This window comes from Oryzias latipes, chromosome 10 (genome assembly GCF_053564925.1).
Source record: "Oryzias latipes strain Hd-rR chromosome 10, Olatipes_Hd-rR_3.1".
Taxonomy (NCBI): Eukaryota; Metazoa; Chordata; class Actinopteri; order Beloniformes; family Adrianichthyidae; genus Oryzias; species Oryzias latipes.
Genome location: NC_136246.1, coordinates 32,995,380 through 33,020,163, shown reverse-complemented (window position 1 = coordinate 33,020,163; position 24,784 = coordinate 32,995,380). Strand labels below are relative to the sequence as shown.

Here is a 24,784-nt window from a genome sequence, read left to right as displayed (position 1 = left end):
GCTTCCACGGCGTGCGTTAAAAACAGAACTTTTCAAAGGTCGGTACTTCTGTGAATGAAACAGAGGCGCTACCAAATCAAAGTCCAAGTTCAACTGGTTCAGCTTTCTACGTTCACTCAACGGCTGTGCATTTTTGACGTAGAGCCTGAAAACGGACTTAAAAATTAGCAACACGTGCGTGAGAGTTTTGAACGTGGAAGCTTGAAATCAGCGTTTACACAGACTTTTCAATGGGAATGGTCACTCGGTGTGACTGTAGTATTAGGCTGTAGCTCCTATCTTCTCTGCAGAGCCCCACGGTCAGGTCTTCTCTGCGTTTCAAAGTTGCAGGTCTTCTTCCGTCTGTGCTGTGACTCATTTGTAATCCTCTGGAATAATTGTGCTTCCTCCCCTTACCAACCTTCCTGGTTGTCTGGTTGAAGACGATGTGTTCACGCCGTCGTTTTATCTCACAGCCACTAGATTCCCTGAAACGGGTCAGTAAGTTGGTGTCTTTGATTTAAAGTAATTGCCTCTGGTGAATGGATGCAGAAAGGATTTTGGGGATCGGCTCAGGCCAGAGGAGCGTCTTCACTTCAATATATGGAAAGATGCTGTTACAAAGTCTGCAATTTCCCATGTAAATAAAGCTCTTTGCTCTCATCATACACAGCGATTGATGGCGCTAATTAAACCCAGAATAGAACGAGTGTCGATACCAAATCGACACTGTGAGATGTGGATGCTTGTGGAGACCGGAGAGCGGCTTTACGCTGGTTTTGATGTTGTTTTAGGGGAGAAAAGCCAAGGCCTTCTAAACGGCTTACTTTGTCAAAAGCTCAGAGAGGAAGGCATCATTGGGTTTGGAGCAGCCGAATCGATGTCCAATCCTGGTGTAATGAGGAGGACGGAGGTTCAGCTCCATGTTTTAGGGAGCTTCAGTGAATAAAAGTGAAGGCTTTCAAACTATTGGATCAAACTTTGATCTGACTGCCATCTAACTGCTCAAAGAAAAAAATGTGAGTTTAGCTTAAAAACTTATGAATAGATTTTAAAAATGAAAGGAAACTGCAGCTTTTTTATGTTCTTGCTTTCATGGAATGACTTCATTCTAGAGTTCTTCAGGTTTTCTGAGGCCTCCACTGTTTGTTTTGGGATGCTGTTTAGTAATTTGTAATATGAATCATCTCTGTGTGAATCATCCTATTTAGTTACATTTTTTAAAAGCCTGTAAAAACAGCAGCATCATTAATATTCATAACTAGAAGAAGCTGCATTTCCAGAAGGAACTGCAGGGTTGATGAATGAAAACGAAACCTAAAGGGTAAAAATTGGCAAGAAAGAAAGAAAGAAAGAAATGATCAAAGTTGACCTTAAAAAAAGTGAAAACAGAGCAATAACAAAAAAGATCTGTTTGTGAAAAATGCCAGAGCCGGGTATCGAACCAGCGAGCTTCTGCACCAAGGATTCCCCATTTATTTCAATGGTGGCAGAAATCCTGGAATATCTTGAAAAGTTTAAGGATTTGAAGGAGCAAAAGTCACAGCTGTAAAAAGCTGAAAGAGCTGAACATTTGAATAGTGGAATGGTTAAAATAGCTGAAACATTGTAGGAGGAGTTAAGCAGCAAAAGATGGAGGAAGATACTAGAATAAATGAAGAGAAACAGGAAAACAATGGAGTGAATACTTTATAGAATGCTTTATAGCATTCAACTAATGATGCATTTATTTGCAGTTCAGTGGTTAGATTAGAAGAGGATTTCACCAGAACAGCTGGAAGTTCAGACAGCATTTGAATTTAGTTTTTTTTAAAAGCTCTATAGGCAGAAAGAGTTTCTTTAAAGACCCACCAGGCATCTGGACACTGTTGTTTGGGAGTAACAGTTGGACTGGGATTAAGTTTTTTTCCAGGTTTCCAAGTCTCCCCAGGGCTGAGGAGTTAAAAAATACACAGCAGGGAGTCCCGGCTGCGTGCAGTTCGGCCCTTCCAGCAGTCGTTTGTCTCCGTTCCCTTTATTAGCTGTGATTGCAGCTCTGTGCACACGACATGCAGTTTGCTGTGCAGGTGTGTTCACATGAATGCAGATAAGCTAACAAACAGGAGGAGAAATGCGGGCGAGCATGCTCCGGCGTCTGTCTGCAGAGCGTTTGCGAGGCACCCTGTGGTTTATTTGGCGGCGAGGGAGGATTGCGCCGTGACTGTGGATGAAGGGCCGCCTTCCGCCGGGATCCCACTGCTTACACAAAGCACACCAAGAACGGGCAGCTGGAGGTGGAATCACCTGAGGAAACGTGTGCAGCCGATCTTCGTCCTCGTCATCACCTGACACTGTGTGGTGCAATAAACACATCAGTGCTAAAACCTAAAAAACTGAGAAAGATGACTTTTCTTTCCATGCAACAATAGTGTCCTGTTTGATCTGAAAAGGACTAATGCTGATCCTCTGAATCCTCGGTCAGATCAGTGAGAGACGAAGGAAGAAGGGTTTCAGCCCACAGGAAATGTCCCTGACTGACGTCTCGGAAAGCTTCTCCTCACGGTGGGAGTTTTGTCCTGAGGCAGAAACCTGGACGCCGCCTCACGCCGAAGCCTCTTCTTTTTTTCGGTTTGAGTTCGTACCTTCAGATAAAAGGAGGATGAGGAGCACGCTCTCCTTCGCGCTCCCACTCCAAAGCTCGGTTCATTTCTTGTGAAGTGAGCTCTCCAGCATAAACCTGTAGCAGATTTAGCAGAGGGTCTGAGCGTTGCGTTGGCGAGCAGCAGCCAGTTTGTTGGCGGATTACCTGAAGGCCTTTGATGCCGTGCTGAGACGCCTCGGCTTCCGTGGTCAGGCGGTGGTTGAGCTGCAGTGACGGAACACTGCCTCACTAACCTCCTGTGCACATGTCTGGTTATGATTTGTTTGTGGCATTGTAATGCTAAACTAGAAGGAGCTGCATTTCCAGAAGAACATGCAGGGTTGATGCTATATTACTGAATGAAAATGAAACTTAAAGGGTCATAATTGGCAAGAAAGAAAGAAATGATGAAAGTTGACCAAAGATTACAGCACAATAACAAAAAAAGGTATGTTTGTGAAAGATGCCAGAGCCGGGTATCGAACCAGCAAGCTTTTTGTAATTTACCTTTGCCGGCCTGCGATCTACCCTCATGTCCTTGAAGATCAACCGGTCGATTGCGATCAACATAATGAGCACCTCTGCTTTCTAGTATTCAACCAAAAAGGCTTTCGTCTGAAAAAATACAATTTGATTTGATTTTGATTGAAGTCAAAGCAATAAAGAATTTACACAGATTTATCAAACTCATTACAGAAAAGATCAAATGCTCTAAAAATACAGAAAATAAAACAAATAAAAGACACTTAAATCAAATTTGCTTAATTAAAAACATTGGTCATTAACTAAAGTCAGGTAGAGCTTGATTTAATGCTTGAAAAGGAGTTTATATAATCCTACCCCTACTGGCTTTCGTCTGAAAAAATGTCATTTAAATTTAGCATCCGTTTTGTAAAAAGATTGAATTTGTTTTCTAACAAATTATTGTTTTCTCCAGTTTGACTGACAGTCTGTGTTTAGCTCTCTTTAACAGACCAACATCTAAATTCATGTTGTACATCCGTCTCAGAAGAAGCGACTGACAGTCGACACACCTGGTTACAAACAAATGGATGATAAACGCCAAACAAAATCCCCCAGAGTTCTGCTAGATAGATTCTTTCTAGATACTTATCTTAAAAACTGCTGCAGATTTCAAAAAGGTTTCTGTTTTTCATGGAGTCTCTTGTGCTCTTAAAGAAGAAGATGCTCGCAGAAAAGACCTTTACTTTGAAAGGACCAAACAAACGCCCTCATCTTGACACACCTTTCAGTATTAAAGCCACACTCTGATCATCTTTAGATCTATAGTCCAGGCGTTCCCAGTGGTTTTTACATTATGATCATGCTGTTTTAGGCAAATTGAAAAAAAACCTGTGTGGTTTTCTAGGACGTAGTTTCTGCAGAGCGGCAGGAGGCGGAGCAACCCCACCCCCACTCCCCATCATCCATCTGTTTATGTGCTTTGCCGCCAGCTAACAGCTAAACTCACCGGGAGCGTTGTTGGTGCTGGTCGGATCCGTACGGTTCTGCGGCGGCTCGCTGGTCATTTTCGCTCTGAAGGCGCCTCCTCCCTTTGTCTGCTTCTCTTTGCCGGAGGCCGCGGCTCGCCTGTGTTGTTAGGCGGTTGACGGGAACAAGAGAAGACACGTGGAAGACGCGCGAGCCCCCTCTTCCTCAGCTTTCATCGTGGTCCCGGAGCGCGGTGTCACAGAGGTGGCCCGCCGCACGGGCGCCGCATGCGGTCCCACTGCAGAGCTGTCACATCGGATGTTTTTTCTGTCTTCTCTAAACGCTGACGCGCTCGGCGGTCGCGTTCACCTCACGGAGCCGGTCCACCTCTGCGATTTGGCCTTTGGTTTTGTTCCTCGCTCAGCACATGTGATTCGTCTGTGAGACTCTGAGGTCAGATGTTGGCTGACGAGACGGCCTGGATGAGAGAAACTCTGTCAGCACGCCACCGAAAAGCAAACGCCAAAACATTGAAGCAATTCTGCTCTGGTTTATGTCATTTATATTCACTCTAATTTAATTTAATTTCATTTTACATCATCATCTATGAAACCCTCTGATTATTTTGTCTAAAAGCGTAAAGATGTTTATTCAGGAGTTCACGGTGGTGTAGTGGTTGGCACTCTGGCCTCACATTAACCAGCTCCTGGTTTGAATCCACGTGCATGCGTAGGTTTTCTCTAGGCTCGCTGGTTTCCTCCCAATTCCTTTGTCTTGATCTTATTTTTTGGATTCTAAATTGTTATTTAAGTGAAACTGCTTTTCTTTGTGTTTGGATTTTTCTGCCCCTCGTTCAGAAGCAGTTTAATGGCCAAGTATGAGTGCACATAACGGAAATTAGATTTTGGTAACTAATGCTGTCATATACGTGACACACAGACACAAATGAAGCATAAATACGTGCAAAAAGTACATAAAGATTTGATTTGATTGATTTTGATTTATTTCAAGCACTGAAGTCAAAGCAATAAAAAATGTACACAGATTTATCAAACTCATTACAGAAATGATAAAATTCTCTTAAAAAAAGAGAAAATAAAACAAAAAATAGACACTTAAATCACATTTGCTTAATCAAATACAGTGATCATTTAATAAAGTATAAGTAGAGCTTGATTTATTGCTTGAAAAGGAGCGGGAAGAAACAAGCTTAAATAATCCCAACCCTACTGAGTTCATTCGTTTGATAGTGTTACATAGTTTTTGTAATCCGGTTCTGATCCGATAGATTCTTCTAAAGTTACAAAATCCAGTTCTCAGTAATGATTGATTATCTGAAGTTATACCATGGTCCGGGTGAATACTCGATTCTGATTGGCTGCTGAGTGTACATTAAAAAGTGATATATTACAGGATAACCGCACGGTGAAAAAAGAAGTTCCGGTCACCTAGCTTAAATGTTTTGTATCACTGCGCCGGCTTCTTTAAAACAACCTTTTGCTTCATCATTTGGACAAAAACAAGCGGTAAGAGGAGAACTTCCTCTCTGAACTGATGCTTTATTCAACTCATCGGAAAGATCAGCATATATTTATCGCTTTATATCGCCGACTCTTGACTGCAGTGGTGGTGCGGCGTTAAAAAGTGATAATGCACACTTCATCCGCCATTAACCCTTACAAAACCCTTACACAACATTAGGGCTGCACGATATGAGGAAAACTTGCGATATGCGATATAAGTGATCAATATGGCGATAACGATATAATTTGCGGTATATAAACAAATAGAAAAATAACCAAAAACATCATTCCCATTTCATTGCAACAGTTTAAAAATTATACTCCAAATGACCCTCATCGACATAGGTGACAATCGTCTAGCATAATAGGCCTCCATCTGATTAGTAAACAATGGGTAAGCGTCCATCTGATTGGTCAAAACATAAAGGGATTTATTTGATGCGTTAAGTGCTTCAAGCTGCCATAAGATTGTTTTAACACATTTTGGGTTTATGATTTATTGCGATATTCACCGTCTTTCGCGATATGCATATTGCAGAGCTGGATATTGCGATAACAATAAATTTGCGGGATATTGTGCAGGCCTACACAACATAAACAGTAACGGTAACCGTCATGTAATAATCATTGATTATTAGAACACATGATCACATTAAACCAGTAATTATTGCTACACATTGCAGATCAAGTCATTCATGGGTGTCAGGCTTCATGGCTACCAGAAAGGAGACAAAGTCTCTGCAGTCTGTTTATTCCTGGACAATAAATAATTTTCTGAGATGTCTGTACCAGAGAGCACAGGTGAAGCCTCGCGTGCAGCTAGAGAGCGGTCCACTGCAGAAGAATCAACACGCACCCCCAACACACGTGTGCAGGACTATATTATTGCAGAGTAGAAGATGGTTACCAGGGAATAGAAGATAGAAGGAAGCCTGCATTCTGAGCGGTCCTGCTAGTCCTTGATGCTGCCTCACAGACGGGTGTCAGGACAGTTTTCTTTGCTTCCCTCTATCAAAGTTGTGGGATTTCGGTCGGTTTTCCTAATGTGAACATTTTTTTTGAACGTTACTCCAAATAGTTAAGAAGAGCAGCAGATGAAACTCAGAGAGCCTCAGATGCGTTTCAGAGATGGGGAGGACTCAGCCATGCTTCTGCAGGTTTGCCTCACATGCCGCCACTGCGCCGATGCCTCACTACTGTTTCTGTCACAGCAGCAGTCAGCGGACGATAACGTGATGCAAAATTCCCCACCGAGCGTTTTCCTGAGACGCCAACAGCCGCTGACAGTAAAGGTCAGATCTGAGGAACGAACACAGCGTTTGAACGTGCAGGTCACGTTTCAGAGGCAGCCTCATCTCCTCATCTCATCTCTGTCTCCAGGCGGGTTAGCTTGAGGACATCGGTCTTTATCGAGGACCCCCCCGGAGGGTTCTGGGAGGTCACACATGCCCTCAAACCTCCCCTCGCTCTCATCCTCACCATTTTCTCCCATCCTCAGTCTGCTCTACCTCATGGTTTTTGTCACTTTTAGAGTGCATAAGAAGGGACTCTACTAAACCTTAAAGTATTTAGAATCCATGTATGTCTTTCCATCGAAACACTTATGATCACACTTCCGAGCTCCAAGCTGCTGTTCTTCGTTTTTTATGAATGTTCTGAAGATGTTGGACTCTGTTCCATCAAACACTGAGGTTAAGAACCGGTGGTAAGCTCCTCCAATCACTGCTTAATTACATTCAAATCCTTTTTGCTTTTTTGTGTTTGTCAAGTCAACAGTTTTTTTTCCTTTACAAAAAACAGCAATGTGTTATTTTCACAATAAAAGCCCAAGGGAAGAGGAATGTAAACAGGACGTGTCTCAACAGGACAGGAACACCAATAGCTGCCATATCTAAAGGTCATGGTGGATCAGAATGGTTACACCTATTTCACAATTATTTGTCTAAAAGTCTTTGAAGGATCCAAACCAGGAAGTGTGAAGGTTTCCTCTAAAGAATCGTTTTGTTTGTGTGTAGAAGCAGCGTCACAGGATGCAGGCCAGCGTCAGACGAAGTTTTCAATTCTCAGTTCATCAGCACTAGCTCTGAGGTCCAAACTGGACACGCCCACCTCTCACGTACACGCCCACAAATAGATTGCTGAAATGTCATCACACCGTAGTAGTCCGTTTAGTTTAAATCGAAGGGACAAACACTTGGTTTGTTGAGCTCTTCCCACCATGGACGTTCAGGTAAGGGTTAATGGCCTTCAAAGTGTGCATTATCACTTTTTAACTCACGCAGTGGAAGCCTGAACTGTCCGACGCTTCCGCAAAGTGTGTTAAAAAGTGATAATGCACACTTCGAAGGCCATTAACCCGCTTATACCATACTCACTTACAAAAGCAATAAATATTAACCAGTTTTTAGTCCTTAATTCTTGTTTGTTTTTTCCCGATTTGGATCGCTTTTCTCACAAAAAGCGGACTATTTGTAACGATGCGCCGCACCACGTAACAAATCCACCACGTAACAAGTCCGCATGGCGCCACACCACAGATGCAGTCAAGATTCGGCGATATATATGCTGATCTTTCCGATGGGTTGATTAAAGCGTCAGTTCAGAGAGAAAGTTCACCTCTTACCGCTTGTTTTCGTCCAAATGATGAAGCAAAAGGTTGTTTTAACCCTTGTGCCATCTTAGATGACCCCCCCCCCCCCCCCCCCCCCCCTTACATTGACGTGTTCTCCCTACCATGACAAAGGTGGATAAAGGTGGAAAGATTTCATGTAATCCATGGACACCAGTGAAGATCACAAATCATTGAAGGAAAAAAGGTTCAGAGCTCTGTCTAGTGGGTCTAGATGACCCAACTCCCAACGTTAAAGTGCCTAGGATAGCACAAGGGTTAAATAGTGATACAAAACATTCAAGCTAGGTGACCGGAACTACTTTTTTCACCGTGCGGTTGTCCTGTGGTACTATATCACTTTTTAACGCACACCCAGCACCCGGACCGTGGTATAAACCAGGATATCGTGCACATCATCATGCAATTCAGTCACACCCAAAAACAGGAAGTGATGTCACATGTCAAAAGGAAGCCTTATTTTGTTTTTCAGAAGGTAAAATCCTGTTCAAAGTAGTTTCAATTTTTGTTTTACGCTTACGTGTTTTTTGAGTTATACCTTTAAGGCAAATGTAGACATTTGTTCAGGAAAATAAAGGTTTTATTTGGATTAGGGAGGGGCTAAGGCGTGGGACCCGTAACGTCTAGCTTTTTTTTGTGTTTTTTTTATTTTTATTATTGGCTGTGCCATCTTATTTTTGAAGGTATTTTTTTTAACGTTATTACTGTTAGTGCAGTTTGTGATTAATGCTTGACTAAGACTTTAAATAAGAACCAAGTAAAGCAAAGGAACCCTGTCCAGATCGTTTGGGCTGTTCGTTCTCAGCCGGTGAAAGAAAAGCAGGAGATCCCCAGGGAAGCTCTTCTCTTCCTCCTTTACTTTGCACAAATCCCTGTGGCGCTTACAGCCTACCATGTTTGTTTTTAGGACAATCATTGAGTTTTTTCACGAGCCCCCATTACCTGAAGATAAGAGACTCTTTAATAAAGAGGGCTGTTGTGGCCTCAGGGGGAAATACTAACATTTAGTCTGAAATAAACAGTCATTGATCCTGTTGGAGAAGCTTTTATTTCTCACCATCAAAAGGCTTCAGTCAGTGAAGGAAAGAGTCAGTTCACATACTCAACATGCATCACAATGACTTCAAAATGCATTTAAATTTCTTTCAGCATCACTTTAATGTCTGTTATTATATTAACCGTAATATTAACAAGGATAGGTTATATCCGCAGTAGTAATCATTCTTATACTAGGATGGCAGATTGGGGAATCAGAGTTAAACATTTAAATCTTTAAATTAGTCCGAATTTGACCAGTAAGATGTGTAAGATCTGCTGGGACCTAAACTTTATTCAGCTAAAGTGGGAGGTTTCGTTGGTGTTCTTTTATCTACATGAAAATGTCATTGGGAGACCTTTAGTGGAACTGAATCTGCATCTGCATTTGTTTGCTTTAAGTCTTAGTTACATGCTCCTCCAGCGAGGACTGCGGTTCTTCGGTTGTCTGGACCAGTGGGGGATTTTAGAGAGGAGAGGCCACATCAAGGCGAATGCAGGTGTGTCTTGCGGTTCCCTTGAGGCTCGTATGGCCACCTCAAGATGCGACATGGAAATGGAACGTACCAATCTGCAGGATTTGGGGGGTTGGAAAAATGAAAAATCCGTTCGACATGCCTGCGTCCCACATTCTTCCCCCTTACTCACCCTTACGAGTTCTCCACCGTCTACTGCAGGAGCGGCGTCTGAATGACTGCTGCTTCCAGCGGTACTTCTGTCTCTCTGTGACCCAATTTGATGACCTGCCGTCCCGCATTAGTCCAAGGAGGGAAAAATAAGAATAAAATTAGACAGTCTTTTATTGTGGTCTCGATGCAAATAAGAAAAATGTCACTTAGTTCAGGTACAATGATCAGTTTCTCCTCAAATTGCACCGCAAGACTTCTAATCATGGCTGTACATTGATCCTGTTGGAGAAGCTTTTATTTCTCACCATCAAAAGGCTTCAGTCAGTATTGAAAGTGGACCCCCCCTGGTTTGAACTCAGCTTAAGGTTTTCATTTAATCTTCAACTCCTGTTACAAACACTTTCAGTTAAATTCAAACCTTGTTAAAACACAAACACTTCAGTAAAAACCAGTCTTGTGGTTAATCATACGGTTATTCATTTAAAAGGAGAATAAAGTGCTGCTTTCTTGTGCGTATTTAACGTAAACATATTGGATTTCTGTATGAGGACGTCTGAGGGGCAGAGAAGTATATTGAAGTTGTTGAGGTGGTGAATGAGTTGGAGTTAGCAGAGATGAAGATGCTGAGTTCACAGTAGCTCACAGTAGATGTTGTAGAGATTAGAGTCCAGATGATGAATCTGGTCACAAAGGGAGAGGTTACAATCCTCTTCCTTTTGGATCTGTTAGATTCTGGGAGACACTCATGAAAAACACAGTCGTCCCGCATTTGAAATGTATGGGTTGCAGTTGGCATTGAAATGACTCCAGCTCTTCTTTTTTGTGTTCCTTTCATGTTTTTATGTTTTTTTTTGGCATCTTGAAGGTGTCACACAATACAGTGCTCCATTTCCAACAATTGAAATGGCCGGCTAGAAAAGGTCTGTAGATGACATTTGGATGTTTTGAAAGGCGGCACTCTAAATACAATGGCAGGTCATTTTTGTGTGCTGTGTCGCTCTGTTCTTCAGAGACAGAACCTGGCGTCTTCGTCCCGCCTGTCTCCAGCCCCACATGTTGCTGACATCAGCAGAAGCCCGCGGCGTGATGTGAATGTTGTTTTTATGCAGCTCCATCTGCTTGTTGAATGTTTGGAGCGGCGCTCGTTTTGAATGATGCCGTCTGTCTGTAATCTGACGGGTTTTTGTTTCTTTGCTCGCTGCTTTTGTCGTCTTTTACTTGAACTGTCATTTTGGATGATTTGCTGCTCAAACACTTATGACGTGTTATGATATACATTTATATATAAGGGATCTTCTCATCCTCCAAGGGTGGTTCCTCCCCCCAGCTCGGGTCTTCTCCCAGAGAGCCTGCAGTATCTCAGCTGTTCTTTTCTGGACTGAGAGGTCTGAGGTCTTTCCAGGTATCTGTTGTAGCCACTCCTCCAGCTTGGGGGTTACTGCCCCCTCAAATTACCACAGGCACCACTGTCACCTTCACCTTCCAGGCTTTCTCCAGTTCTTCTCTTTTATTCCCTGGTATTTCTCCAGTGTTCCTTCTTCCTGATGTATCCGTCACTTGCTGCCACATTCACCACAACGGCTTTCCTCAGATCTTTATCCACCGTTACAATGTCTGGTTGGTTCTCCACCACCTTCCTGTCCATCAGGAACTGTTTTTTCTACCACTTTTAAAGGTGTTTCCAACCTCAGCATCCTTTCACCAACATGATGACTGGTCCTCTTCTCAAAGTGTCCAAAGCGTCTCCATCTGCTTCTCTTCATGTATCTCCATAACATTAAGCAAATGGCTGACGTGTTACATTCAATGTAGGGGTGGGTTATTGATCATTAGATGCATCAGTTATCATCCATAAACCATCCTGAATCGCTTTGGCAAATTTGAATTATTAAGAATAGAAACATTATTGGGAATTAAGCCGAACTTAAACGCGCACAAACACGGCGAACCCTCCAGACCGGCGTGATCCGACCGGCCCCGACTTCATTTAAACACCCATTCCGGTGAGAATTGTGTTTTTTTTTTTGTGTGTGGCTGTAAGCTAGCAGGAGAACTAACAATTCTGGGTGATGGGAAGGGGGTGTGGGGTTGCTCCACATCAACAGTCCCGCCCACAACTCAGAGGTGAATTTCTGATGAACTCCTGCCGCACTGCAGAAACAATGTCCTAGAAAACCACACAGGTTTTTGTTTTTTGGATAAAAACGGCATCATCAACATTAAAAGACCTCCGGGAACGCTTTGGAAACACATCAGAAAGATCATCGGAGTTTGTAGTTTGAAAAAGTGTACAAACGCAGCCTCATGGAGTTTTGATCTGCTCCTTTTTGGATCTAAAAATAAAACTGCTGATAAGAAAAAAGTTTTTAACACAGACTAAGCCGTGTGTAAAAAAATAATTACTCCTCATAATTCTGCAGCTTAAATAAGGAGCACATTTATAACCACAGAAATGCAAATTGAAATCATTTGGTGTGATGCTTCAGAAACCATAAAGAATACTACAAAATCGCAAACAAAAAAGGAGAAAAAAATGAATCCTAATCAAAGAGAAATGCTGAGTGTGCAGAAAAAACCTCAAACTGATTTGTAATGAAATGGGGTTAAAATGGAGCATGATAGAAATAAATAAATTATATAAATGATGACATAGCTTGTGTAAACTGTAGATCTGCAAGATGTTTTTTTCTTTTGTGTTCATTCTCCACAGCGACTCAGTGATGGAGATGAAAGCGACTTTTGCAGGATGGTTTTTCTTCACACAGATTTTTCTGCATTGAACCGTGATGTTTGACCATCAGAATGAGAAACCTAAGCAAAACGTTCAACCCCTTCCAGGATGCGACCGTTTTCTGCTTTCAGACTTTAAAACACTTGCTCTGATGCCTTAAGACTGACGTTTTTTAGGTGGTTTCTTAGAAATCTGAAAGTATTTAGCCGTTGAAATCCTTTGTGTCGTTCACAACAGAAAGATTTTTTATTAACACAAAGATTTAGACAGAGAGAAATGTGTTTTTTACCACGTTACGCTCCAAAGTTTTTCTATCAACTTCCTGGTTAACTTCAGCAGTAATCAAAACATAAACATCACTGTTGGTTAGGATCATTCAACAACAATTCCTGAGTGTTCTCCAGGGTTTTACTGATTACAGCTCTAGTACATAGATGACAAGAAGACAGCAAATTGAGATGCAGCATTAAGATGCAGGTTTGAAAATGGAAACCTTTACTGACACTTTATTTTGAAGGTTCATTTACTGCCTGTGCCAGTGGGGCATTTGTTGTTTTTTTAGTTTATAGACCAAAAGTCCAACAATATCCTGCATTTAAGGGTCTTATTTACATTACTGACGTGTACACTACTATATTTATAAAGATTACAAATCTGCGATCTTGGGCGTTAGAGATGTTTGGACTTATTTTTTTGCGAACATACTGCAAAAATCCAGGTATGAAGACACTTTTTCAGCTAATTCACAGTGTTTACTCTTCTGATAACTGAGAATTTGTTGCATTAATTCAGCTGGAAATTATTTGTGTTAAGGTTTTCATGAAACCTTTAAGTTTGATGTTTTTGCAGACGACACTCAGCTTTATCTCTGCGGTTGGTTGAAACCTAAACCAACGGTTCCTTCCGCATTGAGATGTTTCGGATGTCGGGACACGCCGTTTTTCCGGTGGGACAGTGGGGAGTTTTGAAGCTGTCCGCGGATCGTGTGTTCAGATGATCGTGTTTCCACCGTTCCTCTCAAGTCATTTCCAGTTTTGTAGTGAAGGCAGGAATAGATCTGCTCCATCGGCTCTCTGGACGTCCCTCATCTTTGACATCTTTGAGACCAGATGCAGGAAACGAGCGTCCCGCATCCTGAAAGACCCCACTCACATCCTCTGTTCTCCCTGCCCCCCTCTGGCAGGAGGCTGAGGAGCATAAAGAGCAGGACCCCCAGACTGAGGAACAGTTTCTTTCCTGAAGCAGTCAGACTACTGAACTCAAAAAGATCACTGTAACCCCCCCACCCCCATGGACAACTCACTAAATCTCAAGTGCAATATCATAGGACTGTGCAAAACTGTAATATACTCTCCACTGTGCAATACTCAATAGGAATCATACTCTCACTGTAAACGGCTGGCCCGGGACCAGAGACCCTAAGTCCGTTTTATCACTGTGATAAAATGACAATAAGGATTCCTGATCTGGTGGAGAACATCCACCCGTCAGCCCAGTGTTTAGTCCGCGTTCATCATTTAGAAAAAGCGGTTTTGAACTCCGTAATGTTGGTGCCTTGAAGATATTTTAAATCTCGTTAAAGCTTCAACAGTTAAATACGTTTAGGTGAAAATGAAATAAATGGAAGATGCCCCCCCCAGCAGACTGGCACCTCCTGATGAAATGAATTCTCAAGCTCGCTCAGAGGAAGAGGGCGACCCTCTCTGCCTCTCCTGGTATTTCCAACAACCACGAGGCAGAAGAAATTGAATGCCACCCTTGAATGGATCACTGGCATGGGGCGTCCAGCGGCCGCCGCTTCTGATTGCTCTCACAGTGTCCCGAGGGACAAACTCCGTCCAATCGTCCGCTGCGTGTTTGTAATTACATCTGTGGAGAGTTGTCCACAGACTCCTGCAGCGTCTCCACCTCTTCTCTGCCAAAATGAAGCCTGACTCATGTTGGCGCTCGCTTGAACGCTCGCCTGTCGGAGAAATGGAGATGAACTCCATGATTCCCGCCGTCCTGCTCGTCACAGCGGGGACAGTTGAGCTGCGGTGCATTCATTTCTTAATGCTATTAGTCACATTTATTGTTATTACTCTACATACTTCATTTCAGCAGCGTAGCTAGTTTAATTAAATTCAAATTAAAAAGTCCTTTGATTCATTTGTGGGTCCTGCATGGGAACGCAGCGACCAGAACCAGAGCCAGCGAGGCCTCCACGGAAAAGAAATAAATCACACTGAAGGAATGCTAATATAAACGTATGAATCTGTTTAACATGGAGGAGGCGGTTCTGAAGAGAAGCTCAGTCCAGAATCTGAAATCTGTAGTCAGAGATGCTGTTAGGATCTCAGTTATTAGTCAGTGACTGGGAGCAGATAGTTAATCTTTTCTGAACATAAACTTAGTCACTTAGAGCAAATGCTTTGAAGTAAGAAAAACTACTAGGCAGGAGAATACTTTACTATTAAAATATACACAGAAAAGGACCAAACTAAACATTAAGGCTTGTGTTTTTCAGAAAACAATGTTTATTGTGGGAGGGATGTTAAAAAAAACCTTTATTCATAAAGTAGTCATCTTTATTTTTACAATAATTCCAGATGTTTTAAGGCTGTAAACCTCCTCACTACACACTTTATCTCTCTTGTTGAAACTCTCAAAGTTCAAACTTTTATGGAAAAATCCAGGATTATTGAAAACAACACCCACATTAAATCTGATGACAATCAAAGGTTTATGGACTGAAGTTTTGGCAAACTGAACACATTCTATACAGGAGACGCAATACAGAGGAGATTTAAAAAGCAGGCAGTTACTGCTCCCAAAAAAATGTGTAAAACATCAAGAATGCAGAAGAGGAACCCCGACAAAGCACTGGACCGCCGTAGCCAACGTGGTTCTGTCAGGAAAGTCGAACAAAACCTTTCTGAACGAGGCCTCATAGAAGTTTTGACATTTACATAAGATAAATAAAATGCTGAAATGTTTGTGGTGTCCTCCATTATTGCACTTTATTTACCTCGTTTGTGTTACTCAGATAAGCTAAGGGGCAACTAAAACAGCCCACCTGAGTGGGCGGAGCTTCACCTTTGTTGGTAAACAGAGAGAAAGATGATCTCTGACTCCACAGAGTCAACAAAGGTGAACCAGAGGTTATGTAGGGTAAGAACGAGGGATGGGGTCAGGCGTCAGAGGATGGCGGTGTTTTTCTCGGAGGGGTCGCCATTAGACATCCGACATAAATGATGAACTCTACAGACATTACGCATCACCATGCAGGAGCTGGGATGCCAGGCTTTGTCTTTTTAACACTGTTTTCTAGATTAGAGTGCCTGGAGGAACAACCGGTTGTGTGGTTGGGATGTCTCAGACTCCCGTTTTCATCTCTGGGGAGGGCAGTCACCTGACCTAACAGCTAATCATTCTTCTACTAATGTGTGTCGCCATCCATTCCACAGAGCGCCTTCAGGGTAATAATGCAGTTTGCTCCTGAGAGACACGCGGCGTTTGATCATCGCATCGCCAACAGCAAGGAGTTCAGTTTGGCATTACAGCATTTACATTAGCTGACAACACAACACTGCTGAACACTGCTTATCTGGCGGCAAAGTCGTGTCAAAGTTGTGAGAAGCCAAAAGGCCTTTTGTGCTTTGAAAGCATAAATCTGGAGGCAGCTTTGAAGAGCCGGACCTTCGTTTTGTCCTGAACTTCTGTTTGGCTTTGAAAAAGCCGGGAAACGAGGCAATAGGTTGTCGTCACCAGTGTGACACAAACGACAACAACTGTTAGCTGCACACAAACTCATTTGTGCTGAATTTATGTGCAAAACATAGTTTCCTGTAGTTGCTGCTGTAAAAACTGATAATGGGCTGTTGTCTAATCATTTCAGACTTCTTCAGTTTGTCATATTTGTTTTGGAAGAATCCATTGTTGAAAACGTGTTCAGCTGTCAGACACAGATGACCGTTTTACTCCTGATTAGTGCTGTGGTCAAAATGATTTCTCACATCAGTCAACCATTCCAGACCAGAGCTTCAGCTCTGAACTACCGTAACTCTTCAACCGTTGATGAGAAAAGCAGCACTGGACCTAAACACAGCTGCTTCTAACTTCACAATCAGTTGGAAATTGTGTCAAAAGTTGTGGTAGTTTGAACAGTGTGTGTTATTTTGCGGAGCTGACTTATCTTTTTTTATTTGATGTTGTTCTGTCCAGCAAACAGATCAGAGCTGAAGCTTCTTGTGTTGAAAAAGTTTACTGTTACAATTATATATTCAATTCAGTTCAACTTTCTTTAATAAAGCCCAATATTACAACACAGTTGTGTCAACGGGCTTCATGAACTGTGCAAAACTTCAAATACAACAGCTGGTTGCCAGACTAAACTAAACTGTTAGACCCTCCCTCTCTGTAAGGAAAAACTCCTAAAAAAATAAAAAATAAAAACGGATTCCAGGGTCTGAACCCACCAGACAGTAGACCGGACGTGTGGTGGCAAAAAACCCCATCTATTTATAGTCGTCATTTTTTGAAGAGCCTTTAGAAATTCTCCGTTTATGAATAAACACAATGTTCTTCCAGAAACCTTATGGACCTCTTTATGTGAGAACAAATGTAATTTTACAGGTTTTTTGTCAGAAAACGCCAAGAACCCTAAAAGGACTGATGTGATTCAGTCAAGCCACTGGAAAAATACACGTATTTTATCGCAGCTGAAATTCATGAAGCTTGCTTCTGTTTTCAACTGAATAATTAGCTGATGGCATTGAATGCAGAGAGAAGCCAGGAACAGTTTTGCGTTAACAGAAGGATATTTAACTGTTAGGCCTTCACAATAAATCGCACATTTATTGTTATCGCAATATCAAGATGTGCAAATGCAGATCACAAAAGATGGTGAAAATTGCGATTAACGGTTACTTTAAACGTGCTAAAACAATCTTATGGCAGCTTGAATTATTTAACTAATCAAATAAATCCCTTCATGAATCTGAACAATGGAATAGACGCCTTTGATGTTAGCTGTTCACCTTCTATGTAGACGAGGGTCATTTGGTGCATCATTTAAGTTATCGTGATTTGGATTTTAATTAAACAGAAAAATAGAAACAACGTTTTTGGTTGTTTTTTTATTTGAGTAAGTTATATATCGTCACAGCAATGTTAATCACTGATGTCGCGAATCACGAGTTTTCCTCTTATTGTGCATCCCTACTAACTGTCCTTAAAGCCCCCTCCAACCATCCTTGGCTCTATGTTCAAAGCGTTCCCAGTGGTCATTTAATTATGATGAGGCCGTTTTTAGCCAACCTAACACGACTGATGCAACAAAAATGGTGAGCAATATTGGAACTATGCAACCGTAGAGTTTTGAGCCGGAAAAAGACGACACAAGAAAATGTTAAAAGCACCAAAAACAGGATTTAGTGTGTGGATAGCATACAATTCACTAATGTCCTGGTTAGGAATCTGTCCTCTGTGCCATAAAGTGATTGCGGAACCATCCAAGAACCTGCAGTAGCCATTCGGGTCAACCCCCCCCACACAGGGCTAGGAAGGCTTTAGGCCTTCACATGGCAGCAACAAACCCCATAACTAAGATGTTACTCCACACGCGAAAATAGTCTTATTTTACATGACAGATGGTTGAGCCAGCGTTGAGTCGGGAAACCGAACAATCCAAGTTTGAAATTGAAATTTTGTATTAAGGACAACTTTCTAATTTTACTGTTTTAGACCGAAATCTGTCCACGTTAGTGCTGCTCTCTGTTTTCCTGAGGCATTTGAGTTCAGGGCCGGCCCCCCCTCGCATAATTTGTTTATTCTGGTCCCGACCGTTGGCTGAAACATCCTGAGAGCCAGTTGGGACGGCCGCTCCATTTTTAATGAGCTACAGTTCAGCCGGCTCCGGCTTTGCCAGATGAAAGGCTCCCTGAGCTGGAGGCGACCGCGGTCCCGCTGCCGCCGCCGCCGCCGCCGCTTCCTGGGTGGGTGGTGTTCGCTGCTGGCAAGGTGAAGACAAAAAGACACAGGGGCAGTTTCTGATACGTTTCGGCTGAAATGAAAGGAAAGGCCTCCCCACCCATCCTTAAATCCAGCCCCGGGGCATTCTTACTGCCGGCCGCAGCCTTCTTACTCTGGAAGTAATTGACGGGGTTTTGCTGTAGAAGTCTATCTCCCCCCACTAAGTGGATTTAGCTGTGAAGCTGGGGGCTTTCTTCAGAAACTGCCTGCTGACAGTCTGAAAGCTGCCACATCCTCACGTCTCTCCGTCCCTCTGAGTTCTTCTTCATTTTCTGACTTCCAGCTGCTTATTTGATCTGGCTGGGCTGCCTGATCTGCGTTTGGACGCCTTTGGGTGGGAAGAAACTTCTTTGCTGCTCAGTGCAAACCCTCTAAAGCGTCAGTCCAAGTTTCTCTGCACGAATGATGGATTTGATGAACATGGAGACCGCTTCCCATCAGTACGCTGCTGTAAACGGACACAAGCGTCAGGAAATCCAAGTCCACTGGAGCTTTAACGACTGTTTTTTGACTCCAAAGTTCAACCAAACATGGTTGAAGCTGGCTTCCGGGGGAGAGAAGCAGAAAGATCAATGATGGTGGAAGAAAACAAAGAGCTTTCAGTGGTTTTCCTCTGATGAAGTGGGATCAGCTGCATTCGAGCGGCACCGCTCACAGCAGGAAGTGGATCTAAGGCGCCTTCATGGGCTCACAAACCTTTAATGAGTCTTACCGGACTCCAGAGCAGCTTCGGATCAACATGGAGGACGGGGCAGAGTGTGGATGTCAGCATGCGAGGATAATCTGTAGAGCCACAAACGGAGGATTCCATCTTTGTTCCAGGAAAAGGGATTTCCATGGAGGTCTGCAGTGACTGTATCAGCTGTAGAAGCAACGTCCCCCATAGTTGATATTTTTTGGCATCAATAAGAAAACTCAACAGGATCTCAGTCAGATTTAAGTCCAGAAGAAACCGAAAAACCTTTTTTTGGTGAATCTATTCAGAGAATAAATGTTTGTGTTTGGACCATTTGGATCATCATGAACTGCTGTAGGACCCTCATGAATTACATCCAACGCTCAGAATTGATGGTTCTGTTGGTTATAGCAAATCATTTAGGTCCAGAAGCTGCAGGGCATCCCCACACCATTATACCCCCACCACTGTGTTTTGGTGTTTGTGGCCGTTCTCCTTCCATAAAATGTCTCTTGTGTCTGATCAGAACTCTTGTCCAGAGGTTTAGTGGATCATCCAGATGTTCCTGTGGGTTCTTGTCTTTCTCCTTGAACTCTCCCATAGATCCATGTTTGTCCAAAGTCTCCTTCTGACTTTTGGGTCATGACCTCTGACCTGAACTGAGTCCAGTGAGGTCTGACCTTCTTTCCAGCTTCTTCCGGATGCGTCCTCCTCGTCTCCTCAGACTCTAGCCGTTCGATCTGTGAAGGTCCTCGTCTCTAGGGTCCTAAAGCCTTTTTATGTTCAAATTTGTCCGTTTATCTGAAGATCCAGACATTTGTGGCTCAGCTTCTCTTGAAGAACTTTGATTGTGTTCCGAAGTGGCTTTTTTTCTTTCCTGGAGACATCACAAAACGTTACATTTTAAAGTTTATCCAATGACCTTGGTGTAATTTTTAGTTTTCCTCACTCAGAGGTGGTTTGAGGACAAAGTGGGTGTAACTCCACTTTGCTCCGCCCCTCCTCCTCCCGTCTCCTTTCAATCGGGGCCCACTTTCTGCCCCCGCATCTCCAGGGACGTTCGCCAGCTCTGTAGCCCTTAAGTCGGCTCGTTCTCCCCAAAGCCCGGCTCGCCCCTTCAGGCCGCCAACGGCTTCAGATGAAGTCTTGGGCGCCGCGCTGACGGAGCGCCTCCAGAATCGACAGGTTGCCTTTCTCCCTGCCCTTGAGGTTAATTTCACAGGCTTGAATGGGCGATGGCGAGCAATTGATTACACTTCAAAGAGTCTTTTCATCCGCCGCCGCTAAGGTGTTTCAGACGCCGCGAGAGAACGAGCACACCTGGCTGCTCCTCATCACCACACTGTGAGGAAGAACTCATCTGCTGATACATGGCTTCATCGACAGCAAAGCTTGATGTCAGATGTTGTTTCGTTTCCATGGCTGGCTGTTGGTGATTGTCTCCGTAGCAACAGGTAAAGGTGACTTTGGTATTCGCTCAGACTGGCATGAAAACAATCCTGCAGATTCAATTCAAAGCGGCAGGGAGGTTTGATTCCACAGCATCCTTTGTTAGAATCTGTCCTCCATCAAGCTGGTTTTTCTGAGCAATTTAGTGTCGTATAAAAAAGTTAAAGACGTCATAATTCTGTCATTTCCAGACCGGCATCATGTCTGCATCATGTCTGCAGAACACGTCTGCAGAACACGTCTGCAGAACACGTCTGCAGAACACGTCTGCAGAACACGTCTGCAGAACACGTCAGCAGAACACGTCTGCAGAACACGTCAGCAGAACATGCCTCGCTGAGCTCAAAACTCACAGCTAAAAACGACAGAAGATGATTATGGACAAAATGTTATGATGCAGATTAATGCAGTCAAACAGTTCAATTCCACCAATGACACGCGTGGAGAAAAAGTTTACAAAACACTAAAGAAGATGACAACGTACCTACCGATACACAATCCGTCCAGCCCCAAACCAAACCAAAATCATCACACGGTCCCCCCACAACACAACAGAACCTGGCTAAAGGCTAAAGGCCATCTCACACAGCCACTACGCACCTCTTGCTCATATTTCACGGATGAACACTGGTCATACATGCATATACATGGTAAAAGTGAAAAAGGTTGTGGTCTTTATTTGAAACTTTCACAGATGTATCAGGAATGAACCACGGAAGAAGTACAAATAAACCACACAAAGAACACATGAAGCGTGTGTGATTATTACTCTGTTTATATGTAATTCATTAGGGATTTATGCGTCCATTATGTAATATTAACGTCATGTGTGCGCCGCATACGTGACATAAAAGTTATAGATCAGTGGTACATGTGTGAACAGTCCGTTAGACATGCGTGGAACGGTCGTGGAAAGACACAAATTCAAAAATCAAAGATCTGCATTTCCAGAAGAAACTGCAGGTTTGAATGTTATATTGCTGAATGGAAATGAAACTTACGTCATGATTGGCAAATAAAGAAATGATCAAAGTTGAGCATAAATAAAGTGAAAACAGCACAATAACAGAAAAGATGTTTGTGAAAAATACCAGAGCCGGGTATCGAACCAGCGAACTTCTGCTCCAAGGATTCTCCATGAATTTCAATGGAGGCAGAAATCCTGGAATATCTGGAAAAGTTCAAGGATTTGAAGGAGCAAAAGTCACAGCTGGAAAAAGTTGAAAGAGCTGAACATTTGAATAGGTGATGGTTTTTGGTGTCTACCTGAGAATAGGGGAGAACATGTGTTCCTTTGTATTGTAATGAGGAGGAACCATCTAAGAACTGGACTGGGTGAGTTAGTGTGACGTCATCCATAGAACTCCAACCAAATGAAGTCGATTCCGTCGCCATTTTTCCGCAAAACGGACGCCGCCGTGTTGAAGCCAGAGGTCATCAGGAAGCAGTGATTGGCCAGAGTCGGTCTGAGTTTCTGTGGCAACCACACTAGCCAATCATGTGTGAACTTGTAAGACCACACCCCTTCCACGCTACACCAACTCTGTCAAACCTTTTGAAGGGTGGAGGTGGGGGCCAGAAGGCTCCACCTACTTTAACTGAGGAATCTGATTGGTCAGTTTACAACTTGAATAACTTGAACTACAGAAGAAATGTTGTCAAGACAGCAATCAGTAACTTTTGTTTTTTTCTCTAAGTGGCTTCTTGAGATCACAAACTTCTCACAAAGGGACTTCTGACATTTTCTGAATCAAACTGAGAAGATATCAGGATAGTTTGAAAACTTGGGGAAGGTTTTCAGAGATTTGCTTTGGAAACCTTTGAAAAAGTTTCGTGAAATTCTCTCAGGATCAACATTTTGTGGCTCTTAAGGTGAAGAGTTTCTAATAAAATAAAGAATAAAGTTTTATCCACATTTGTGAAAGAAGTTATAAATGTTGGAATCAAAGTGAACCAGACTTCAACTGATGTCCAGTGTCCAGATTCTGATCATCTTAACGGGTCTCTCTCGGTCTTGTTCCAGGCGTTCTGGCCATCCTGATCCCAGAGCTGGACCTGGTCATCTCGCTGGTGGGCTCGGTCAGCAGCAGCTTCCTGGCGCTCATCTTCCCGCCCATCCTGGAGCTCATAGCCTTCCACTCGGAGGGCGTGTCTCCTCTGGTGACCGCCAAGAACGTTCTCATCAGCGTGGTGGGCTTCGTGGGCTTCCTGGCAGGAACCTACATCGCCGTGGAGCAGATCATCGCCCGGAACTCGCTGAAGCACGAGGAGACCCTCTCCAGCTTCCTGATCCAGTGACGCACAGACTGACGGCAGGTGGGAGCGAACCAACCTCAGATCGTTTTAGGGCGGGTCTTCGGTTTCCACCGTCTGATCTGTCAGACACGCGTGTGTTTGGATGTCATGGTGTCCGGCGCCGTCTTTCAGCGGCGGCCCCGCTCCCAACCGTCCAGTCATTTAGTGCAATCCTGCTGTGCTGTCCGCTGCTGAGCCGTTCCTCCATGTTGGAGGCGCTTCCTTCCACAGATTTAAAGAGATTCGATCGGTTTTCACCGTCATTCAACGCCAGAACCTAGAAATCAGACTACCTCAGCCGACTCCCGCCCTAAGTTTGAACCGTCAACGCCGTTCTGCTCCTCCGTCATCCACGGACTCCCAGCGTGTTGAAAAAACGTGGCACTTTGATTTAAGCCTTATGTGGTCAAACTGCACTATTGTAGGCAACCCATTTCACACACACACACACACACCCACACCCACACCCACACACACACACACACACACACCCACACACACACACACACACACACACCCACACCCACACACACACACACACACACACACTGCTATAACCAAGCTTTTTCTGCTCTAAAACCACCAGGTACTTAGGTTTGATGGGATTTATGCGTTTCAGTTTGGAGAGTCAAGTTTTAGTACAGTCTGTGTTTAACACGACGAATGACAAGAATTTGAATCATTTTTAATATTTTTAGCATCATGCAGGAAAAGAAACAACTCCGCCCCTTATCTAATGTCACCATGACGACCTGACAGAGTTTGAGTCTGAAAATGTTTCTGCTAATTAACTCATTTTTTGAGTCACTTTAGAAAAGCGTAAAGTGAAGTTCTACCGACATTAAAGAACGTTCCAAATGGATGCCATGACATCGTCTTTGTGAAACTTTGCAGATGAATCTGAATGTTTCCTGCAGAAACGTCTGCAGCATCTGTGGACCCATCAACAAACGCTTCTGTCACTTTCTCTCAATTCATTTCTGAAGTGTTTCCGCTTCGCCAAGCTGTTTTTATTTTTTGACAGTGTTGGATTTTATTTTTTCATGTCCTGTTTTATTGTTATGGTGACAGCGTGCGGGCCTCTGCCGCCGGCTCGCCGCTAACACTCGTACTAATACGAACGCTTTCATACCGCTTCAGTGCACAGCTGTTTGTGAGCTCACGTCTGTGCTGCAGTGTCCAACCGGTGCCGGCTTTACATCAGATGATGTTGGTTTCACAGAGAAATAATAATAATACTAAAGGAAACAGCGATTTCCCTGCAGGTGAACTGGTGGACTGAAATGCTGGAGCCTTGTTTTCTGCCAAGTCAGATGGTTTTCACTGCAGCACTTTTGTCATTTATTCATTCCTTTTTCAGAATAAATAACAAAACAAACATCTCTCTGTGTTTTTTCTTCTGACCACGCTTTTTCAGAACTCTCACCTGGGGAGTCATTCTGTCACATTTGGACCTTTTTTAAAGTCCCTTTCACTTTTACTTTATTCCAATTTAACCAGAAAACATCTATAAGAAAGGAAGGAAGGAAAGGGACCATCAAATGCCTAAAAAAATCCCCAAAAAGGAATTTCTTTGGATTTTTTTACTGCATTATTGCCTCGTTGAACTCTCGTGCTGTCTTGTGGGGTCCAGATGACCCCACTCCCAATATGCGCACATTGGGAGTGGGGTCATCTGGACCCCACAAGACAGCACAAGAGTTAATGGTGAAAGATGTTTCTGTCTCAAAGACGGTTATATTCTGTGCCATAATGGCCCACTGCTTTTAAACGGA

At 43.3% G+C, this 24,784-nt stretch overlaps 1 protein-coding gene across 2 annotated transcripts in view; it reads left to right on the top strand.

The window, feature by feature from the left end:
- The window catches only part of slc36a1 (solute carrier family 36 member 1), a 50,102-nt gene extending 25,713 nt beyond the window's left edge, over window positions 1-24,389 (top strand). For both annotated transcript variants that reach the window (XM_011480567.4, XM_078954431.1), the window contains exon 12: window positions 22,738-24,389. In XM_011480567.4, coding sequence (XP_011478869.1) covers window positions 22,738-23,012 — 275 coding nt within the window. In that variant the 3' untranslated portion in view covers window positions 23,013-24,389. The remainder of the gene's footprint in view (window positions 1-22,737) is intronic.
- Window positions 24,390-24,784: the final 395 nt, after the last annotated feature.